At 34.7% G+C, this 19,965-nt stretch overlaps 1 protein-coding gene across 1 annotated transcript in view; it reads right to left on the bottom strand.

Moving 5' to 3' along the window:
* Positions 1-19,965, bottom strand: part of LOC145284576 (uncharacterized) — a 103,129-nt gene that overhangs the window by 24,526 nt on the left and 58,638 nt on the right. The window contains exon 3 of the mRNA XM_080133490.1: positions 13,811-15,196. Within this exon, the coding sequence (XP_079989616.1) occupies positions 13,811-15,196 (1,386 nt within the window). The remainder of the gene's footprint in view (positions 1-13,810; positions 15,197-19,965) is intronic.

The raw sequence follows: 19,965 nt of genomic DNA, 5'->3' as shown, positions 1-19,965 counted from the left end.
CATATGTATCGTGAACATTTCTGATTCTTCGTTGACTCATCATCAGATGTAAAAGTAAATGAACAAAAAAGCTGCAGAAAAGTAGAGAATTTAAAAAAGCACAGCTGTGAAGCAGGCGTTTTATCGACAGACGCCAGGAGAACGTCCACCAACTGTTTAGGAAAGATGTTAACAACCTAAATTCCGTATTATTTTTAGTTTTAGGCACAATTAGAGAGTAAGGTGAATTATTGACAGTGGTTATAGCTAGACAAGTGCTTGTTTAACAAATTGTATTATTTCACAAAGACATCTGATTGGCCGACAGGTCAATTACCTAGTAGTACTTTATGGATAGCAAGAAAAAAATAGCACACCAAAATATGTTACTGCTACATGGACATGGTGTTGGTGGATATATGTGCTCTCCAAGTGTTTTAAGCTTTCCCTGATGTTCTTTTTGTTTTAAATTCATGTGATATATAGCGATTTATGACACATATTATTGACTAAACTGTTAAATTCAGGGAAGCAAAACTAATCGCAACATTAGCAACTATATTGATGCCTGCACATCAATTAATCCATATGTTGAAAAGTCTAAACTGCCACCACCACAACTACAACCACCACCACAACCGCAATTACCACCAACACTACTGACACTCCTTTACCAGGACATGCATGCACGCACACGCAGAAGCTATCTCTCTCTTCCTCTTTTTCTTTCTTTCTCTTCACTTTTCTCTTGATCTCTCTTTACCTTTCTCTTTCTCTCTCACATACATGCAACGATTTAAACTCACACATTCATATATATGCGCTCACATCAATAGTTCTACTTCTACTTGCTAACTCAAGAAAAAAATTTCATAACAAAGTTTAACCCCGCCTTAAACGTCTCTCCATAATTATACACATAAATAGGCAAAACACAAAATACACTTACACGCATGCATGCTTGGGTAGGTGTTCACCCTCACACACGAAACAACAAAAAAGCACAATAAGGCACACGCACACTTTCGCGGGTGCGCGCGCCCATACCCAGTACAGTACCATTTCTCTTAACTAAACAAACAACTAGAAATTAAACGTATGTATGTGTGTGTGCGCGCGTGTGTGCGTGTGTATATGTGTATGTGCGTGGGTGTACACATATGATTGTGTATGCGTGTGTGTATAATTATATATCATCTGTTATCTATGCTACATCTTGTTTGTATGTATACGTGCACTTATGTTTGGGTGACCGAATCCATGTATGCATATGTGCATGGATTGGAAAGGAAACTTCAACCAATATATACATAAGGTGGGATGTATGAATATGTATGTGTGTGTGGGATTGTGAGTGCATGTGCCCATATATATATATATATGGGTGGATGAGTGTATACACATCCGTATGTATGTGTGTGTATGTATGTATATATACATATGTATGCACATGTATGAGTGGGTAAATGTGTTCGTGTGAATATGGATATACGCGTATGTGTGAGCCCCTGCATATGTCTGTGTGTGTGCATGTGTGTGTGTATGTGTATGTGCCTACATAGTATGTGGATGTTTGTGAGTGTATGTGCACATACATATATGTGTGTACATATATGTGTGTATGTGCGTGTATGTGTGTGTATATATATCTTCTACCTATTATTCTCCATCTTACTTGTGTGTGTGTGTGGGTGCGTGTACATATGTCTGAATGATTAAGCGCATATATACATGCGTGTTTTGGTAGGAAAAAAAAAGTGTGTGTATATATATATATATATATATATATATATATATATATATAAAATAAAAAATAAAAAAATAAAAATAATTGTTAGAGGTGGATGTATGCGAGTACGTGTGTGAGTGTGTAGGTGGGTATGTATATGTGTATATATGTATGCTCCTACATATATTTCTATGTATGTACGTGTGTGTATGTGTGTGTGCCTGTCTGCGTGTGCATGTGTACATGTACATGAATATATATGTATGCGTATGGGATTGTGTGTGAGTGTATGCTATACATGGGGAAAGAAAGTCTTTAAAAAAGAACCCTAAAGAAGCCATAAAAATCTTCACCATATGGACTAAAAAACACTCTTTGAAACTAACTTTGACCGGTCACAGTGAAACACTTACAGTTGGAGACAGAACGTCTAAACACTGAACACACGCATCGCACCACTATGAAAAACATATTTAATATCAGCGGAGGCATATCCACAAACTCCCATTTTAAAGAAAAACTTTTTACGAAAATATCTGAAGAGAGCACACCCTAAGCTCGAAACGCGTTATAAAAATATTATAAAAATATTTTAAAATAAAAATATGATGAAAACCTTTAAAAAAAACCCACAATTGTTGATGGGTACACTCTTTTAAATATATATATATATATATATATATATATATATATATATATATATATATATGAATAAAAAGGAACAAACCGAATTATGTGTTCATCAACGTTTCGTCTTTATTCATCCAAAAGAAGTCTCGAAATAAAGACGAAACATTGATGAACACATAATTCGGTTTGTTCCTTTTTATTTTTCTATTTTGTCGGAATACTATTCCCATTATTCTCATCATATTAAGAATTATTTTCAAACTTACAGACACATATGTTTCGAACTTGTGTTCTCAACAGTGTAGGAAATGACAATTACTGCGAGTAATATATATATATATATATATATATATATATATATATATATATATATATATATATATATATATATATATATATATATGTTGAATAGTATTCTGGGCAATGTCGGAATTGTTGCTGGTTGTGCACACACACATATGGAACTGGATGCACACACGTAAATATTGTAGACAAATCTTCAAACCAACAAATGTCATCAAAAGTCATAACAATTGCAAGAAGTGTGTAGAAATTTTGAAATCAACATTCTTTAACTGACAACTTTTGAAGACAGTCATGTTGAAACTTGTCCTTGGACGAATTTAATAATGGCCAGTGGAATACGGCATGGAAAATGAAATTCCTATCTAAAGTTTTTGTAAATAAAAAATGCCAGCCAAGGGAAAAAGGCAGTTAGAGAGAAGAGGACCGAGACGATCAGTTGCCATTTTGTGTCACCCACAACACTCCACCACGCCTTCCCCCCTCTCTCTTTCTCTCTTTCTCTCTTTCTCTCTTTCTCTCTCTCTCTCTCTCTCCATGGTACATTGAGAAAGAATTGAACAGAAAATAAATTGTCATTCAGTTTTATAAACTTACGTCAAGTGTTTTTTTTTTATGAAACAACTAATTGCCTTATATACATTCGTCAAGAATGTGAAACTATATTTAACAGATTAAATTGTCACTTTGACGTTTAAAGACTGCTAAGTGTGAAAGTGTTTAAACAATAAGAGGTGTTGGAAAAGTTTGGAAGAAGTGTCTTACATGCAAAAATGTTTTGACCGAGCAACGTATCCATTACTCTGTGAGTGAGAACAAGTTAGCAATAAAAATAGATCTTAATTCTATAACTGTTACAAAACCATACTTCAGCCCAACAGAAGCATAGTCAGCAACTAACTAGTAGTAGTAGTAGTAGTAGTAGTAGTAGCAGTAGTATTGTATTGGTTTGACCTCTATACCGTTATTTTTGTAGCCAGTCTGAGAAAATGTCTTCAGATAGATGGGCTGTCACATAGCCTCCTTCCAGTCGAGTGACTGGACAGTGTAGGATCAGGTGGTCTGTGTCTTCCTTGCGCTTTAGGCAGATTGGGAAGTCTATTTGTCTCCACCTGTGTTTGTTTACTACAATCCTGCAGCGTCTTATTCTGATCTGGTCTATAGCTACCCACTGCTTGCTAGTATTTGTAGTAAAATCTGGGAGGCGCAAAATTGGGGTTTCAATGATGTTCTCTCCTTCCTTTGGGAGTATTGTTTCTCCATTGCTCTTTCCATGTCCCAATTAAGTAAAAAAAAAAAATGATTTTTGAGTTGTAGAAGGGCTTTTGGGGCTTGAGTCTGGAGGTATCTGGGGCATCTTTCCAAATTCGTTGGATTGGTAAGTCCCTGGTGTCCTCCTCGACATTATCTGCAGGCTTTAAAACTAAAAGTGACCCAGCCAGGTGATCAGATGAAATTTAGAGATTTTCTGAATTCTCTCCTGATCAATTCTTCTACCTCGCCACAATGGGAGCAACTAACTAAAAATGGCTAAGACTCTGTCGGACTAATTGTCGAAGACGTATCTTTGACTGGTATGAATAACACAAATGAAGATTGACGTTATAGTTGCAAAAGGTGATACAAATTCTAATTTTGGCGCCAGTTTCATGCATTAAAATGATATCAGATATCTACTTACATCGTGTTGGTCAGACATTTCATTTTCTGATAGACTTTGAGAGGAGAAGCATACGCAAAACAAAACCAAAATATATGAACAAAACACAACGCCTCTAGGAAGCAATCAGTATATGAATTAAAAAGTCGATTTCATTATTTCAGCACATCCACTATGCCGGTTCATCAAAGACGAAAACGAAATAATCTCGCCTGGAAAAAAAAAAAAAAAAAAAAAAAACGAAAGAAAGAAGAAGAAAAAAAGCATGGCCGCCGATACACATCAATGCGCCATCGCTGAAATGCGACATCGTCCACTTAAAAAAAGAAGAAGAAGAAAAACAATGCGCGATGAACTTAACACAGGAAACTCATAAAACAGTGTGGACAGTAACATAAAACAAAAACAGTAACATAAAACAAAAACATAAAAATAAATAAATAAATAAATAAAGGATATAGAATAAAATAAATATTCAGAACAATTATAACCACAGAACCTCGTTTTCACGTTCAATAAATACGCATATACAACGAAAAGAAGAAAATCTACACACACAAAAAACAAGCAATAACGAAAGAGTAAAACGAAATAAATTGGTACTTATTTGCTTCTCCACAAGAGCACAATGTGACACAAGTCGTTTTTAATGTGGGGGGGGGGGGGGAAACCAACTCCCCCAAAAGGGACACTCTGGAAGTGGGCAAAAATAAAAATTGCCTTATTATAGAAGGGTTTCTCCCACATTGACCAAAGAGAAACTAACTTAAGTGTAGCCTCAGAACAGATACTACACTGTAATCCAAACCTGCAATATTTTATAGTGGCGCCATTTATATGTCAAGCTTATTGAGTGATGTGTTATTGTAAAAATTCCTCAAAACATCGGAGGTATCTGAAATTCGTAAAGGACTACCACCACCTTTACTTTTTTTCATAAAACTAAATATAGTTCACATTTGGACCAAGGACACCTAACAGCTATGTTTCAACGTTCATAATGATCCATTAATTAGTTTGGGCATTAATCTGGCGCATACACATAACCAGTGATGTGCCGATAATTTTTTTTAGGGCAGATGCTACGGTGAAGAAACGGCAAAAATATAATGATAGGGCACAGGCCTATAATACATTTCTCTGTAAAGGGCATTTTTAAACAGGAGTAAAAGTCACTTGGGCACCCCTAGAACCACCACCCCTCTGCACATCCCTGGATATTATTATATTAAATACTTGCCCAGTAATGATGACCAAAAGACAATTTCAGACTATACTTAAAGGCCAATCATCAAAATTCAACAGACCACCAATTCAATGCACCGATCTTCATCTGCGACGTCTGCAACCGACAATGTAGATTGAAGATAGGCTTATTCAGCCACGGAAGACGGTGTCCAACCAGATGATGTTCTTGATAAGCCGTTCCCCTTAAGTAATCCAATTTAAGAAATGTACACTTCAAACGATTACTATAATATTGTCCCATAGAATACTGTACACTCTTTAACCCTTATCCTCGAGTGGCCTCCGATAATATATATATATATATATATATATATATATATATATATATATATATATATATATATATATATATATATATTACACAGTGATCACCACTTATCAAGGCCCGGAAGCTACTCAGGGATAAGGGTTATTGCAAGTACATTACGTTAGTGTGGAGATTTGATGAAGTGTTTAATTAGGGGGCGGTTCATTAGGAATTTGTTAACATTGGACTTGAAAACATCCAAGTTGTAGTCCGGAGGGAAGCAGGCGGACTTGTTTTTTAATTACTCTGTTTAGTTTATTGAGTATTATTATCTCGATAGATTCAATGTATGAAGAGAGTATTTTGTAATTTTTATTATATATATATATGTGCGTGTGTGTGCGTGTGCGCGTGTGCGTGTGCGCGTGTGCGTGTGTATGTGTGTGTGTGTGTGAAATAATAGTACCAAATAAAGTTCATATACTTTTTTGTTAAGTGCATAAGTAGGTGTGTCAGAAATTTCGTGAAAATAGTGAATAATTCCACCCCATCTTTCCAAGCTCCTCGAAAAATGTAATTCAAGCCCTAATTTCTTTTTCCATTAAAGGAGCAAGGACCAAGGTTTCATTAAATAACAAAACAAAAAAAAAACGTGTTTTTTTAAGGTTTTAAACTTCGCACTTTACATGTAAATTTCTAAAAAACACTTCTTTTGTTTTTTGTTTTAAATTTGAATATATTATTTATTGACCTTTTCTCTTCAATTTGTGATATATAAGACTTTGGTACATAAATTAATTATTTACTTTTTAATAGACATTTCAAAATGAGAGGCGTGAATTATTCGACCCCCTGTCTTTCCAAGCTTATAACTCCTCGAAAAATGTAATTCAAGCCCTAATTTTTTTTCAATTAAAGGAGCAAGGACCAAGGTTCCATTAAAAGAAAAGAAAAAACAAATAACGTGGTTAAAAAAAAGGTTTTAAACTTCAAACTTTACAGGTAAAATTCTAAAAAACACTACTTGTTTTTTGTTTTAAATTTGAATATATTATTTACTGACCTTTTCTCTTCAATTTGTGAGTAAATTATTTACTTTTCGGTGAGTAAATTAATTATTTACTTTTTAATAGAAACTTGAAAATGGGGGGGGGGCGTGAATTAAAAAAAAACGTTTGTCTAAAATATTATATTCGGTTTATTGGAAAGAACATAAAATTTCACATTGACCCTGAAAATATCGTAAAAATAGAATCAATAGAAAAATTTTGATAGATTTTTAAAGTTTAAAAATTGAAAAATATTGAGTTCGGAAAATTCATTACTGTTTTAAAAAAAATATATTTCTATTACTTTTAAAACAACTTTAATAGTTTATTTTGGAAGTATAATCCATAAAGAAAATTAAATAACCCACTTTTAACAGAGAAATAACGAGATTTTTATATTTTATTCGCAGTTTCGTGTTAGGGCTGTCAAAAATTCCTACAAAAATTCTGATACACCTAGAGCATAAGTTCATTTAATTACTTTTTTCGGGGACGATTGATGATATTAATTGTTTTCAAAGAAGCCTTTTCATTTTCTCTTCATTTTGCTCGTATTAAGTGAGATGGTTACTTATTCGTTGATAAGCAATATATATATATATATATATATATATATATATATATATATATATATATATATATATATATATATATATATCCCTTCTTATTGAACATCTTGTTAATGAGCGAATTTGATGTCTGTTGTATGGTTTGCATTTTGTTAAATAGAACCGCTTGGTCACGGTATTGAAAGCATTATTTTGTAAAGTTATTTGGAGAAGTTACGAAATGATATTTTCAATGATATATCTATTATCTTTTATCTCTCTCTCTCTCTCTCTCTCTCTCTCTCTCTCTCTCTCTCTCTCTCCACACACACACACATATATATATATATATATATATATATATATATATATATATATATATATATATATATATGAGAGAGAGAGAGAGAGAGAGAGAGAGAGAGAGAGAAAGTTAGATAGATAGATGGATAGATAGATGGATAGAAAAATAGAAAGTTAGATAGATAGATATATAGATAGATAGATAGATAGATAGATAGAAAGTTAGATAAATATATAGTTAGATAGATAGAAAGTTAGATAGATAGATGCATAGATAGATAGATAGAAAATTAGATAGATAGATAGTTAGATAGATAGAAAGTTAGATAGATAGTTAGATAGATAGAAAGTAAGATAGATAGATGTATAGATAGATAGATAGATAGATAGATAGATAGATAGATAGATAGATAGATAGATAGATAGATAGTCGTTTTTCCAGCGATGAACGATCGTTACAAAAGCAAAAAGTCGGTATCATTAAAACAAGCTTTTGTGCTCCAGAATGGATTTCTGTTCACATACTCGCCATCGTCTTCAATGCACTTTTGCCAGAAATTCAATGACACATTCTATGACAGCGGTTTCTTTTTTAGAATCACACGCTGTCGATATCTGCAATAAAGCGACGAAACTTTCAGGTCATGAATGCTTATGTTAACTCATCATAACAATGCAATTTGCAATCCTCTCTAATCCATTCTAGTGAAATAAAAAAATATATTAGCCATTACTTTGGAACGACCCTTGTACATAGATTAACGAATAAACATGTCCGCAACGTGTGACTGGTGTTCTCTGTCATAAGAAAATACAAGCTAAATAGAAGTTGTTTTAGCACTCGAGGGGCTGACAACGAAATATGTGGTAAACCTCACTCAAAATTTTCAATTAAAACTCATTTCGAAAGGTTTTACACCATTTTCATTTGCCTTACATTGGTGGTATGTAATTGTAGTGATAATAGTCTACCATAGGAAGCTACAATTTGGCTTTCAATTTGGCATTCAAAGTTTGCTGTACATTTATATATTTATGTTATATGTCTAACCCGTATTTCGACTGAGATGATAAGCCGAAACGTGGTGTGTATTGAGTTGAAAAATGTTCCATCATCAAAGTATAATTTGGCATCAATAGAATTGGCGGTATATTTATCTATTAGCTTTATATTTCTAACTCACCGCTCGGCTGAGATGATGAGCTCAAACGTACGCCCTTTATCCAAAACAGAGTACAAAATAAACATTCGGTGAAAACTGTCTACAATGCGAGAAACTACGAAGAAAACCATTGCATACTTAAAGACTAGCAATTAGCGTGAGAGCTGACTCGCAAAATGGCGGCATTCATCAAAAGGATGTGGAGTTATCTCCTCTTTTGATAATCTTTTAAGCTTTTTTTTTTTCCATGGGTGTCACTACTTATCAAGGCCCAGAGGCCACTCGAGGATAAGGGTTAATAGGTATACATTAGTCATTGTGATTTTAGCATAGTAAACGGTGGGAATTTTGTAACTTGGATTACTTAGGGGGACGATTCAATTAGAACTTGTTCACATTGGACTTTTTCTGGGTTTTTTTTCATAGGTATCAACACATTATCAAGGCCAAGAGGCCACTCAAGGATAAGGGTTAAAGAGTGTACAGTAGAAATTGGACAATATAATAATCATTAGTAATTAAAATTTGTTAAATTTGATAACTTATATGGAACGGTTCATCAAGAACTTATTTACGTTGGACTTGAAGACAACCATATTGTAGTCAGCCGGAAAGCAGGAAAACGGAAGACAATTCCACAGGCGTGCAGTTCTAATAAAAAAGCTTTGTTCATGGAATCTATGTTTAGGTTTAGGCACAGATAAAGAGTAGGGGGAATTATTGATAGTGTTTACAGCTAGACGAGTGTTTCTTGTGAAAGTTTTGCGAGGGGGGACCATAGATTGAAGCTCAGTCGAACACTTTCCATGAATATATATATATATATATATATATATATATATATATATATATATATATAGCAAACTATAGTGATTCAATGAAATTAAAAAAAACTTTATTTAAATCAATGGGTTTTTATTATTCCAATAATTCCAATATATATATATATATATATATATATATATATATATATATATATATATATATATATATATATATATATATATATCCAGACACTATATATATATATATATATATAATATATATATATATGTGTATATATATATATATATATATATATATATATATATAGTGTCTGGATATATATATATATATATATGTATATATATATATATATATATATATATATATATATATATATATATATATATATATATATATATATATATATATATGCATAGTGTCTGGATATATATATATAGTATAGTCTGAATATATATATATATATATATATATATATATATATATATTCAGACTATACTATATATATATTCAGACTATATATATATATATATATATATATATATTAGTGATGTGGAGAGAACTTTTTCAGGGCAGGTGCTGAAGTGAAAAAAAAACGGCAAAAATATAGCAATAATACATTACTATATATATATATATATATATATATATATATATATATATATATATATATATATATATATATATATTCCAAGCCTATAATACATTCCTATGTAAAGGGCACTTTTTAAAACAGGAGTAAAGGAGGCAGGTGACTGGTTATCCCTAGCATCTCCCTTTGCACGTCCCTGTCCACAAAAATAATTCTATATATAGAGAGAGATATGCTTGTAGGAGTTAGGGTCGGTAACCACACATTCTTTTAAAGACAATTAAGAGAAGTGTTTTCCTTGCCCTTGTGCTGATTGCGGTGTGATGTGTAGATTGTATAACAAATTGTGGATATCATACCAAACTAAATTAATGAAAGGTAGATGACAAGCTAAGGCGGTACCGACTGAGTTCATGTTCAAGAAGAGACAAAGAAAATTATCGGTTACTAAGTGCACCTACTCAACGTTGCAAAGAAAATTAGATTTTTTGTTGTTGTTATTAAACTATATCAGTACTTTCTTTTTGTTGTAAAATATGTTTTTATTTTAAAAGTTTAGTTTGAAAGTTACATTTAATTAATACAGTATCGTTTGATTATTAAATTTGTTTTTTTAATTGCCTTTTCATCCCAAGCAAGGCACAGCCTCAGTTTGATGTAGGGAGCTATTATCTGAAACATAAATTGCACGGATACTATGTAGGGAGTTTAGCAGCAAGATGTCTGTTCACATTACACTTGAACTCGTCGGGGCATCTACCATTAAAATACTTGTAAAACGGACAGAGGGATACAACATTTCGTCAACGGGATGTGACAAAAGATCTATTTTTATTTATGTATACAAGCAATTGCTTGCATAATCTATATATTAATACGATAGCGTGTGTTATTTTCTGTGTCACGCTTACATCGGGGTCGTTTAATTGCTATGTACTTCCATTTCTTCCAAGAATTCTTCATAAGTTTTGGTTTCGGTTTCGATTACAGCTGATGGCACTCAAGTCATTTAATTTTTTTATAAATAATTTTACTTAAAATTCTTCATAATTTTGGTTTCAGTTTCGATTATAACTGATGCCACTTAAGTCATCTATCTTTTTTTAGAAATAATTTTACCAAGAATTCCTCATCAGTTTTGGTTTCAGTTTCGATTATAACTAATGCCATTCCAATAATCTATTTTTAAAAAATAATTTTATCTAGAATTCTTCATAAATCTTGGTTTCGGTTTCGATTTTAGCTGATGGCACCTTAGTAATCTATTTTTTATAAATAATTCTATCAAGAATTCTTCATAAGTTTTGGTTTCGATTTCGATTATAGCCGAAGGAACTAAAGTTACATATATATATATATATATATATATATATATATATATATATATATATATATATATATATATGTGTGTGTGTGTGTGTGTGTGTGTGTGTGTGTGTGTTTGGGATTCGATTTCTATTCAAGCTGATGAACATAAATCATGTAGATATATTTTTTTATTTTTGAAATTTCAACTTTATAATGTATAAAAATCGATAGAACATTAACTCTATAATAATACATACGAAATCTGCAAGAACTAAAATATCATATTTAAGCGTATTTTACGACTTGGCTTCGCTAGGCGTCCCTGCTAGCTTGGATAAATACTTTTGCAGTTTTAACAAAATAGTTACAATAATATCATTTACATTGAACATCTACAGAATGCCAACATCAATATATTACATATGAATGAGTCCCCTGTGGAATTTTCATAAGTCCCGCTAGTAATAAAGTATTTGGTTTTGCACTTTCAAACTCACGTCGTAATACATAGGCGATTAGTACATCACTATGAAAACTCAGGGTCAACGCAGAAAAATGTGAAATTTCCTCTCACCTTTTATCACGGTGGTGAGAAGCTGGAATAAACTCACGATCATCTTCGACTATATTCCATTTCTACTATAATTCTTGCTGACTAAGCATCTTAACTTACATGCTATCTTTTATTCTCAGGTTCCAGTTAAATAGAAATTGATTTATTGTAGAGAAGACGTTGGTGTTTTTCCTTCCAACTCTAACGACCGTTTTCTTATTCAAGTCCGATGCATATATACACGGCTGACTCTACAAAATGGTTACCTCCTGTCTCAATACTTGCAACCAACTACCCCACCCCATTTTACACAAATATTATTATGTTTCTGAATTTTTGAGATGAGGATTGATAATATGTATTATTTGGATTATTCAGACTACTGTTTTCATCTTGCGTGTTATTCTCACAACATTTCGGCAGATGTAATCTTCGACCTTCTTCACATGTATCTTGTTGAAGTCAGAAATCTTTTTGCTTGACTCAAGAATCTGCACGGAATTTTGAATAGAACCTTTTATTTGATGCACAAGAGAAGCATGTTCTCGTTCTGTCAGCCATAACCAAGTAGAAGTTTTACGTAATTTGCAATTGTATCCTGAGTATCGCCTATCCTGATAATTGAATCTACAACCCCCCGAAGAGTGTTGCTTAGAAATGAATTTTACTTAGTAATTTATCTGTTTCAGCTCGTGGTGTAACAAATATTCCCGAGTTTGACAAAAGATTTCCGAGTTCAACAACAAGCTATAACCTGAAGAAGATTATATGGACTGAAACGTTGCAAGGGAACTAGAGTTTCATGTGTGTACTATCAATAAAAGTGTCCATACGAAAAAAGTCTGGAAACTTATTGAAAGCACTGTATGCCATCTACCTTGACCAGGAAATATATGCGGATAGGGACTGTATGTGATTTGATATTTCCAGGAAATTTCCTTTTTTGGTGAAAGCTTAATGCCATGTTCAGGGCAAATATTCCACCAAGTGTTACCGAAAAAAAAAATGAAATATACATAACATGAACATTGCGTAAACAGTGACTGTATCCACAGTTGTAGCGAACATAAAATGTAGCAAACGCGATAATGAAACTAACAAGATACATGTTTTTATAGAGTTAGGGTGTGGGTTAGTGTCAATAGATATTTAAAATATTTTTTGCTGAGAATGTCAGCAAAACAATTGCTCTATATACAATGTGATCAATGGATAAGCAGTGAGTGCATCCACAGTGATTGCGAACATTAAAACAACAAGCACCATAATTAAACTAACACATAAATACTAAAACTGAAGCAAAACAATTATATAAAAAAAATGAATAATTATTATTTAATTATAATTATCAAGCACCTTTAAGAATACGTAAGGATGAGCACTGTCTGCAGAATTATAACTAAGGCACTCAACTAGCGTTTATGCAGTGTACACAACTTCTGCTCGTTCGAACACTCTAGATTGTCAAATATATTCGCCCGAATTCAGCATTTAATAGTTCTTAATTTACTTCATTCCCGTGGCAATTGTTTGGTGGCTCTGATGGCAGAGGTTTAGCAAATGGAGCAAAAGGTGACTTTATGGCTGAGTTTTAATCTCATAACCAGCAGGAATTATTACCCCTACACTGATGATTGCGTTAGCATGAAACACTAGTGTCTGTAGGTATAAATAATAATTATCATTTAATTATAAATATATATATGTATACATACCTGTCTGGTTGCTGAATCACAGGCGGCAACAATCTGTCTCTGCAGCACAATCTTTTGGGCTAAAGACATATATTGATTGTAGTTCGAATTTGTGGCCTGTGGTTGTGGAAGTGGTTGAGTTTGTCCCTCATGGTCAGCATTGCTACTTGGTGGGACAAAAGAAGGACTAGTATGTATTGTGTTTTTTACTGGGAATGATGATGATGATGATGATGATGATGATGATGATGATGATGATGACGATGCTGCAGCAACTGGCGCTGCACTAGTTGCTATATTTTTGTTTGTCATTGGAGCTTCTTGTGGTCCGGCCAGTCTCTGAGATGACGTGCCAAAAAACTGTTGTTGTGGAATTTGATGTTGAGACTGTTGTGGTGATTTACTTTGGTTTGGTATTGAATTCTCCGATTGATATGGTGCATAAGCCGGTTGCAAAGGCTTTTGGTAAGATGGTTGGATATCATTGGCTATTTCAAGTTTACTGTCTGTTGGTTGGGTAGTTGAACCAGTGTTCTGTGAGGGAAACTCTGTTGCTGAGCCTCGAGCGGGGAGTTGATCTGAGTGACTAGCGCTCAGTGTTGGTTCTGGGGTTGGTGTTCTCTTCTTTTGATCACTGTCTTTAGTTATATGCGAAATATCGACACTCTCTGAAGGACTTAGGTGACCATCAGATCCGGGAGTGTTGACAGCTTCAGGACGATTTTCCTTTGGTGTCGTTTGAGGCATTGGCTTTGCTTCGGAACCATTTTTCTTTGGAGTCGTTTGAGAAGTTGGCTTTGCTTCAGAACCATTTTCCTTTGGTGTCGTTTGAGGCGTTGGCTTTGCTTCGGAACCATTTTCCTTTGGTGTCGTTTGAGGCGTTGGCTTTGCTTCGGAAAGATTTTCCTTTGGAGTCGTTTGAGGTGTTGGCTTTGCTCCAGAACCATTTTCATTTGGTGTCGTTTGAGGCGTTGGCTTTGCTTCAGAACCATTTTCCTTTGGTGTTGTTTGAGGCGTTGGCTTTGCTTCGGAACCATTTTCTTTTGGTGTCGTTTGAGATGTTCGCTTTACTTCGGAACCATTTTCCTTGGGTTTGGGTGTCGTTTGAGGCGTTAGCTTTGCTTCAGAACCATTTTCCTTTGGTGTCGTTTGAGGCGTTGGCTTTGCTCCAGAACCATTTTCCTTTGGTGTCGTTTGAGGCGTTGGCTTTGCTTCAGAACCATTTTCATTTGGTGTCGTTTGAGACGTTGGCTTTGCTTCAGAACCATTTTCCTTTGGTATCGTTTGAGGCGTTGGCTTTGCTCCAGAACCATTTTCATTTGGTGTCGTTTGAGGCGTTGGCTTTGCTTCAGAACCATTTTCCTTTGGTGTCGTTTGAGGCGTTGGCTTTGCTTCGGAACCATTTTCCTGCAATTGAATACATTGTATAAAGAAACAAAAATAATACTAGTTTATCAAATAGTTAGAAAATTTTAGCTGTCACTATATAAAATACATTTCAAAATTATTTTAAATAACTCCACAGGAAAAGCTAAGTTAAGATCATACATAACACGATCATTATTGTGAATGAGTTGCAAGAATAACTACTTTTTAATAATAATAATAATAATAATAATAATAATAATTCCCTTTCCCTTTTCTTTCCCTCTCCCTTTCCCCTAAAAAAAAACTGCCGTCAGCACGACTGGCACCACACCAAATAGTCGAAGGGTCAAGGAGCATGGAAATACAGAGGAGACAAAGCACTAACAAGACATCCACTGGATAAGTGCGAAGAGGACTTAGATTTTGGAGAGGCTTGTTGCCACTCGAAATCCACTCAAGACCAATGGCCACTACCAATGAGAAATCAATGGTAAATGGTTGTTGCAATAACGCGAATTAATTTGCAAATAGTATCGAAAGAAGTGGAGAGTACTGGAAATCTAAAGAAACTTGTTGCCATTAAGACTTCAGAAAACACCACAAGTTGTTCTCAAAGAGAATTCTTTGATTATAGGCTATGTGAAAACTTCTGGTGAGTGAATAATATCAGGTTGACAAGAAAGTTCTTGCAGTTTTTAATTTTTAAATTCAAATGAACATATCTCGGTTCAAGCAAAAATTTTTTGATCGAAATAAACACCATCAGAATCAACGCACTTTTGCCGACGCAAAACAAATATATTCATACCAGTAATGTAACAATCTTGCGGTCTAGTGACAATGAAGTCGCTGAAGGCGTTTTTGATATCGCTTAGTTTTTGAAGCATTTCTCACGCAAAAAGTTGACAAGATGCTTGAAAAACTGGTAATTGGTAGGTGAGAGGTCTGAAGTGTATAGTGGATGAGGCAGAGTTTTGTAGCCCAATTCGTTCAACTTCTGCAGCATCGGTTTAGCAATGTGCGGTCGGGCATTGTCATGCAAGAGAATTAGGCCTTTTCTGTTGACTAATGCAAGATGTTGTTGTCAAAGTTTTTGGTACATTTCATTCATTTATTGACAGTACTTCACTGCTGCAATGGTTTTGCTTCCATTAAAAACTATAATGGATAAAACCGGCTGCAGACTACCAAATAGTCAGTATGACCTTCTTTTGGTGCCACTTTGGCTTCAGGAAGTATCGTGGAGCTTCGTCTGTGTCTAACCACTGAGCTGAGCATCGCTGGTTGTCATAAAGAACCCGCTTTTCATCGCAAGTCACAACCCATTCAAGAAACGGGTCGTTCTTGTTGCATAAAAGAAGAGAAGAGGACACTTCATAATGCCGTTTCTTTTGGTTGCCATTCAATTCGTGAGACACCCATTTATCAAGATGTTTTGTCTTTCAAATCTCTCTCAAGTAGTTGGAAATCATCATATATATCACGTCTAATTCAGAAGTTCTTGAACAGTTGTGCATGGATTGGCTTTGACTAATGCTCATAATTGATTGTTGTCAACATCCGATGGCCGACCGCTATGCTCATCATCAAGACTTCTCGCACCGTCACGAAATTTCTTAAACCACCATTGTGCTGTGCGTTTAGTAGTGGTTCCTGGGCTAACTGCTCATAATGAGACCGATATTCCACCAACCACACCGGGTGTCCTTAACGTCATCGGATTCCACCCGATATGACAGGTGTTCTTTCGATCGTACATTGTCCTGTCACAAGTTGACCTGTTGATCGTCTTCACCCACTGTGTTTTCATAGTGGGGCGCTTTGCCTCTCGATCTAATCGTCTCCTACCCTGTGTAGGTAGTCTCCAGGTACATCAATCACTCTGCTGGTCCTTGCGGCTTGCTGCAAAATGAAGAGTCCTCACAACAAACAGAACTCCAGTTTATAACAATAACAAACTATTTATTAATTTCATTACTTCATAACAGCTACTGTCTAAATTGAGGTGACTGACTATAGCAGTGAAACGATGTAAGACCAGACCAGTAAAGTCACAGATTTCCCATTAACACAGGCTAGTAAACATAATAACATCAGGCTCTGAGGGCTCCCAAATCGGGAGCGCTTGACCAGCCCAGCTGTTCAGTTTGCTGGCTACGACTCTACTCTCTTCAGAATTCCTTTTTCTAAATCCAACCCCTTTTCTCCACCTCTCCTTCAGAGAGTAGTTACAAACACCCTTTCTTTCTTCCTCTTAGAGCTTACCCTTCATCTTGCCCACTCAATACCTCTCTCTCTCTCTGTTCCCCTAATTTCTACTCCTCCTCTTCGAACTTATCTCTACCAAATTTTAACCCTCATTTGCACTGAGGTTTTTACTTATTATCAAATTAGGAGTGATTAGTCATTCCAGGTCGAACAATGCATGGTGACGACTCTTACCCTTGACCCCCCCCCATTCTAAGTTGTCAGCCTTAATCAGCTAAGGATCTCTGGATCTCTTCATACCTCTCAACAGAGGTTTTAAAAACAACCTTTTATGTTAACAGATATATAACGACAATGAGATAAAAACAATTATTATTTGTTTTTTCTCTTTCTAACAAAATCCCATAGACGTTTCTGTTTTATCCCAATCAGACATCAACACCCCCTCTTCTGCCCTCTCTCCCTCTATCCCGTCCGGTCAAACACCCCCTCTCACCACAATATGCACCTCGCTGCATGCATTCATGACACCAATAGTGTCATATGCTTTGTTGATCTCGCGAGCTGTTTCAACAGCTTTTCGGCCTAGCTTGAATTGAAATAAGAAAATTGTGTGAATTTGCTTCTTTTTTTTTAATCTTGTATTAATGTTCTGAAAAGAAGATACAATTGTTTTAAAACGATTGTAATTCAAACGATTAGATAAAGCGAAAAACGCTCTTTAAAATGATATATAAAGTAAAGGTATTGTAACGAAAATTTATTTGAAAATACATCATTTGAAATAAAAATTAAAAATACCGCAAGAACTTTCTTCTCACCTTAATAATAATATTAATAACAATAGAAAGGAACACAACATGGAACTAAGAGAACCCCACACAATTTTTAATCAATATGCTCCACCCCTGCCAAATATAGTCAGCATCGACTGGCACCACACCAAATAGCTGTGAATGGTCAAGGAAGCTGGTAAATCTAGGAAAGAAAGTAGTAACCAAATCTCCACTCGATAAATGTAAAGAGGACTGGAACCTATGAAAGGCTTATTGCTAGTACAAATAAGAACAGACCTGAAAAACCTAAAAAAAAAAGAAAAAAAAAGACTTACAGAAATTGGAATCAAGGGAAAGACTGAAAATATGCAACAATACAACAGACCATAACGTTAAAAACATCAGAAATCTTAAAGAAAATCCTCGATTGCAGAAACCAAACCATATAAACTAAAAACACTAGCCAGCCACATGGAAACTGCTACAGAAGTAAAACAAAAAAGTGGAAGAAACAACAAATTAACCTAAGGGAATTGAAAATGCAGATATCTTATAAACACTGTACCCCCCCCCCAAAAAAAAAAGAAAAGGCATTAGTCTCGACTGACACCACACAAAATAGTCATGTACAATTAAGGAGGATGAAAGGACCAAGAAGAAATAGCACTACCCAAACCGCCATTGAATGAGTGAGAAGAGTACTGTGACAGTGTGGAGATTTATTGCCACCCAGTGAATATCAATAGTCATTGCCAACTATGAATCGATGGTAAACGGCTGTTATGATAACTCAAAGTTATTTTTTTTTACACAAGAATCACCATTTATCGAGGATAAAGTTTAATGGGTATACATTAGTCAATGTGATTATAGCATAGTAAACATAAGTAGTGCAATTTTGTAAATTGGATTATTTAGAGGGACGGTTCATCAAGAACTTGTTTACGTTGGACTTGAAGACAATCAAATTGTAGTCAGCTGGAAAGCAGGCAGTCGAAAGAGAGTTCCATAGGTGCGCAATTCTAAGAAAAAAGCTTTGTTCATGGAATCTACATTTAGGTTTAGACACAGATAAAGAGTGTGGGAAATTATTGATAGTGATTTTGGCTAGACGAGTGTTTTTCATGAAAGTTTGGCGAGGGGAGACCATAGATTGAAGCTCAGACGAGCACTTGCCATGAAAATAACAATAAAGCAGAGATAGGCTCACAACGTGGGAAAGAGGTTGCAGGGAAGGCTTCTTGTCGCTCAGATTCCAGGAAACACCTATGGTAATTATCGGTGAGTAATCTCTGATGTGAGAACTCCAAGTGAGTACAAATAATGATGGGGTACAGGAAATCGACAATGCCAAACTTCTTTGGGATATGTGTATTTGTGTGTTATCACTGAAAATGTATTTCGCATTACTTCAAAAAATATGTTTCAAACTTAACTTAATCATTATAAACAAAAACAAGAAAACTTGCTTAATCATTGACATAGCCTGTCTTTCTGATATTAGAGAGCAGAAATAATCTCCTCCGGCTGCAATGCACTGGTTGTGCTATTCAAACAACCTCCGGAAGGTGCCATAGAAGCCCTCTTGTGTGAAAGTGTAAATGACCCTTGTCATAGCCCCTTTCATCTCCTCAGTTGTCTCATAGCGACAGTCTCTAAGGTTTTCCTGTAGCACAGGAAATAACCAAAAGTCACAGGGAGCAAGATCTGGACGATACGGAGGGTAAGGAACTGTCTGGATGCTTATCTTGATCAAATAGTTTGTGACAAGAATGAAGCACTCTTGGAACAAACCTTGCGCAAATCTACCGCATCTTTGGTTCC

The sequence above is a fragment of the Euprymna scolopes genome, chromosome 9, assembly GCF_053919585.1.
Source record: "Euprymna scolopes isolate OS-2025 chromosome 9, ASM5391958v1, whole genome shotgun sequence".
Classification (NCBI taxonomy): domain Eukaryota; kingdom Metazoa; phylum Mollusca; class Cephalopoda; order Sepiida; family Sepiolidae; genus Euprymna; species Euprymna scolopes.
This window is presented reverse-complemented; position numbering and strand designations above follow the sequence as displayed.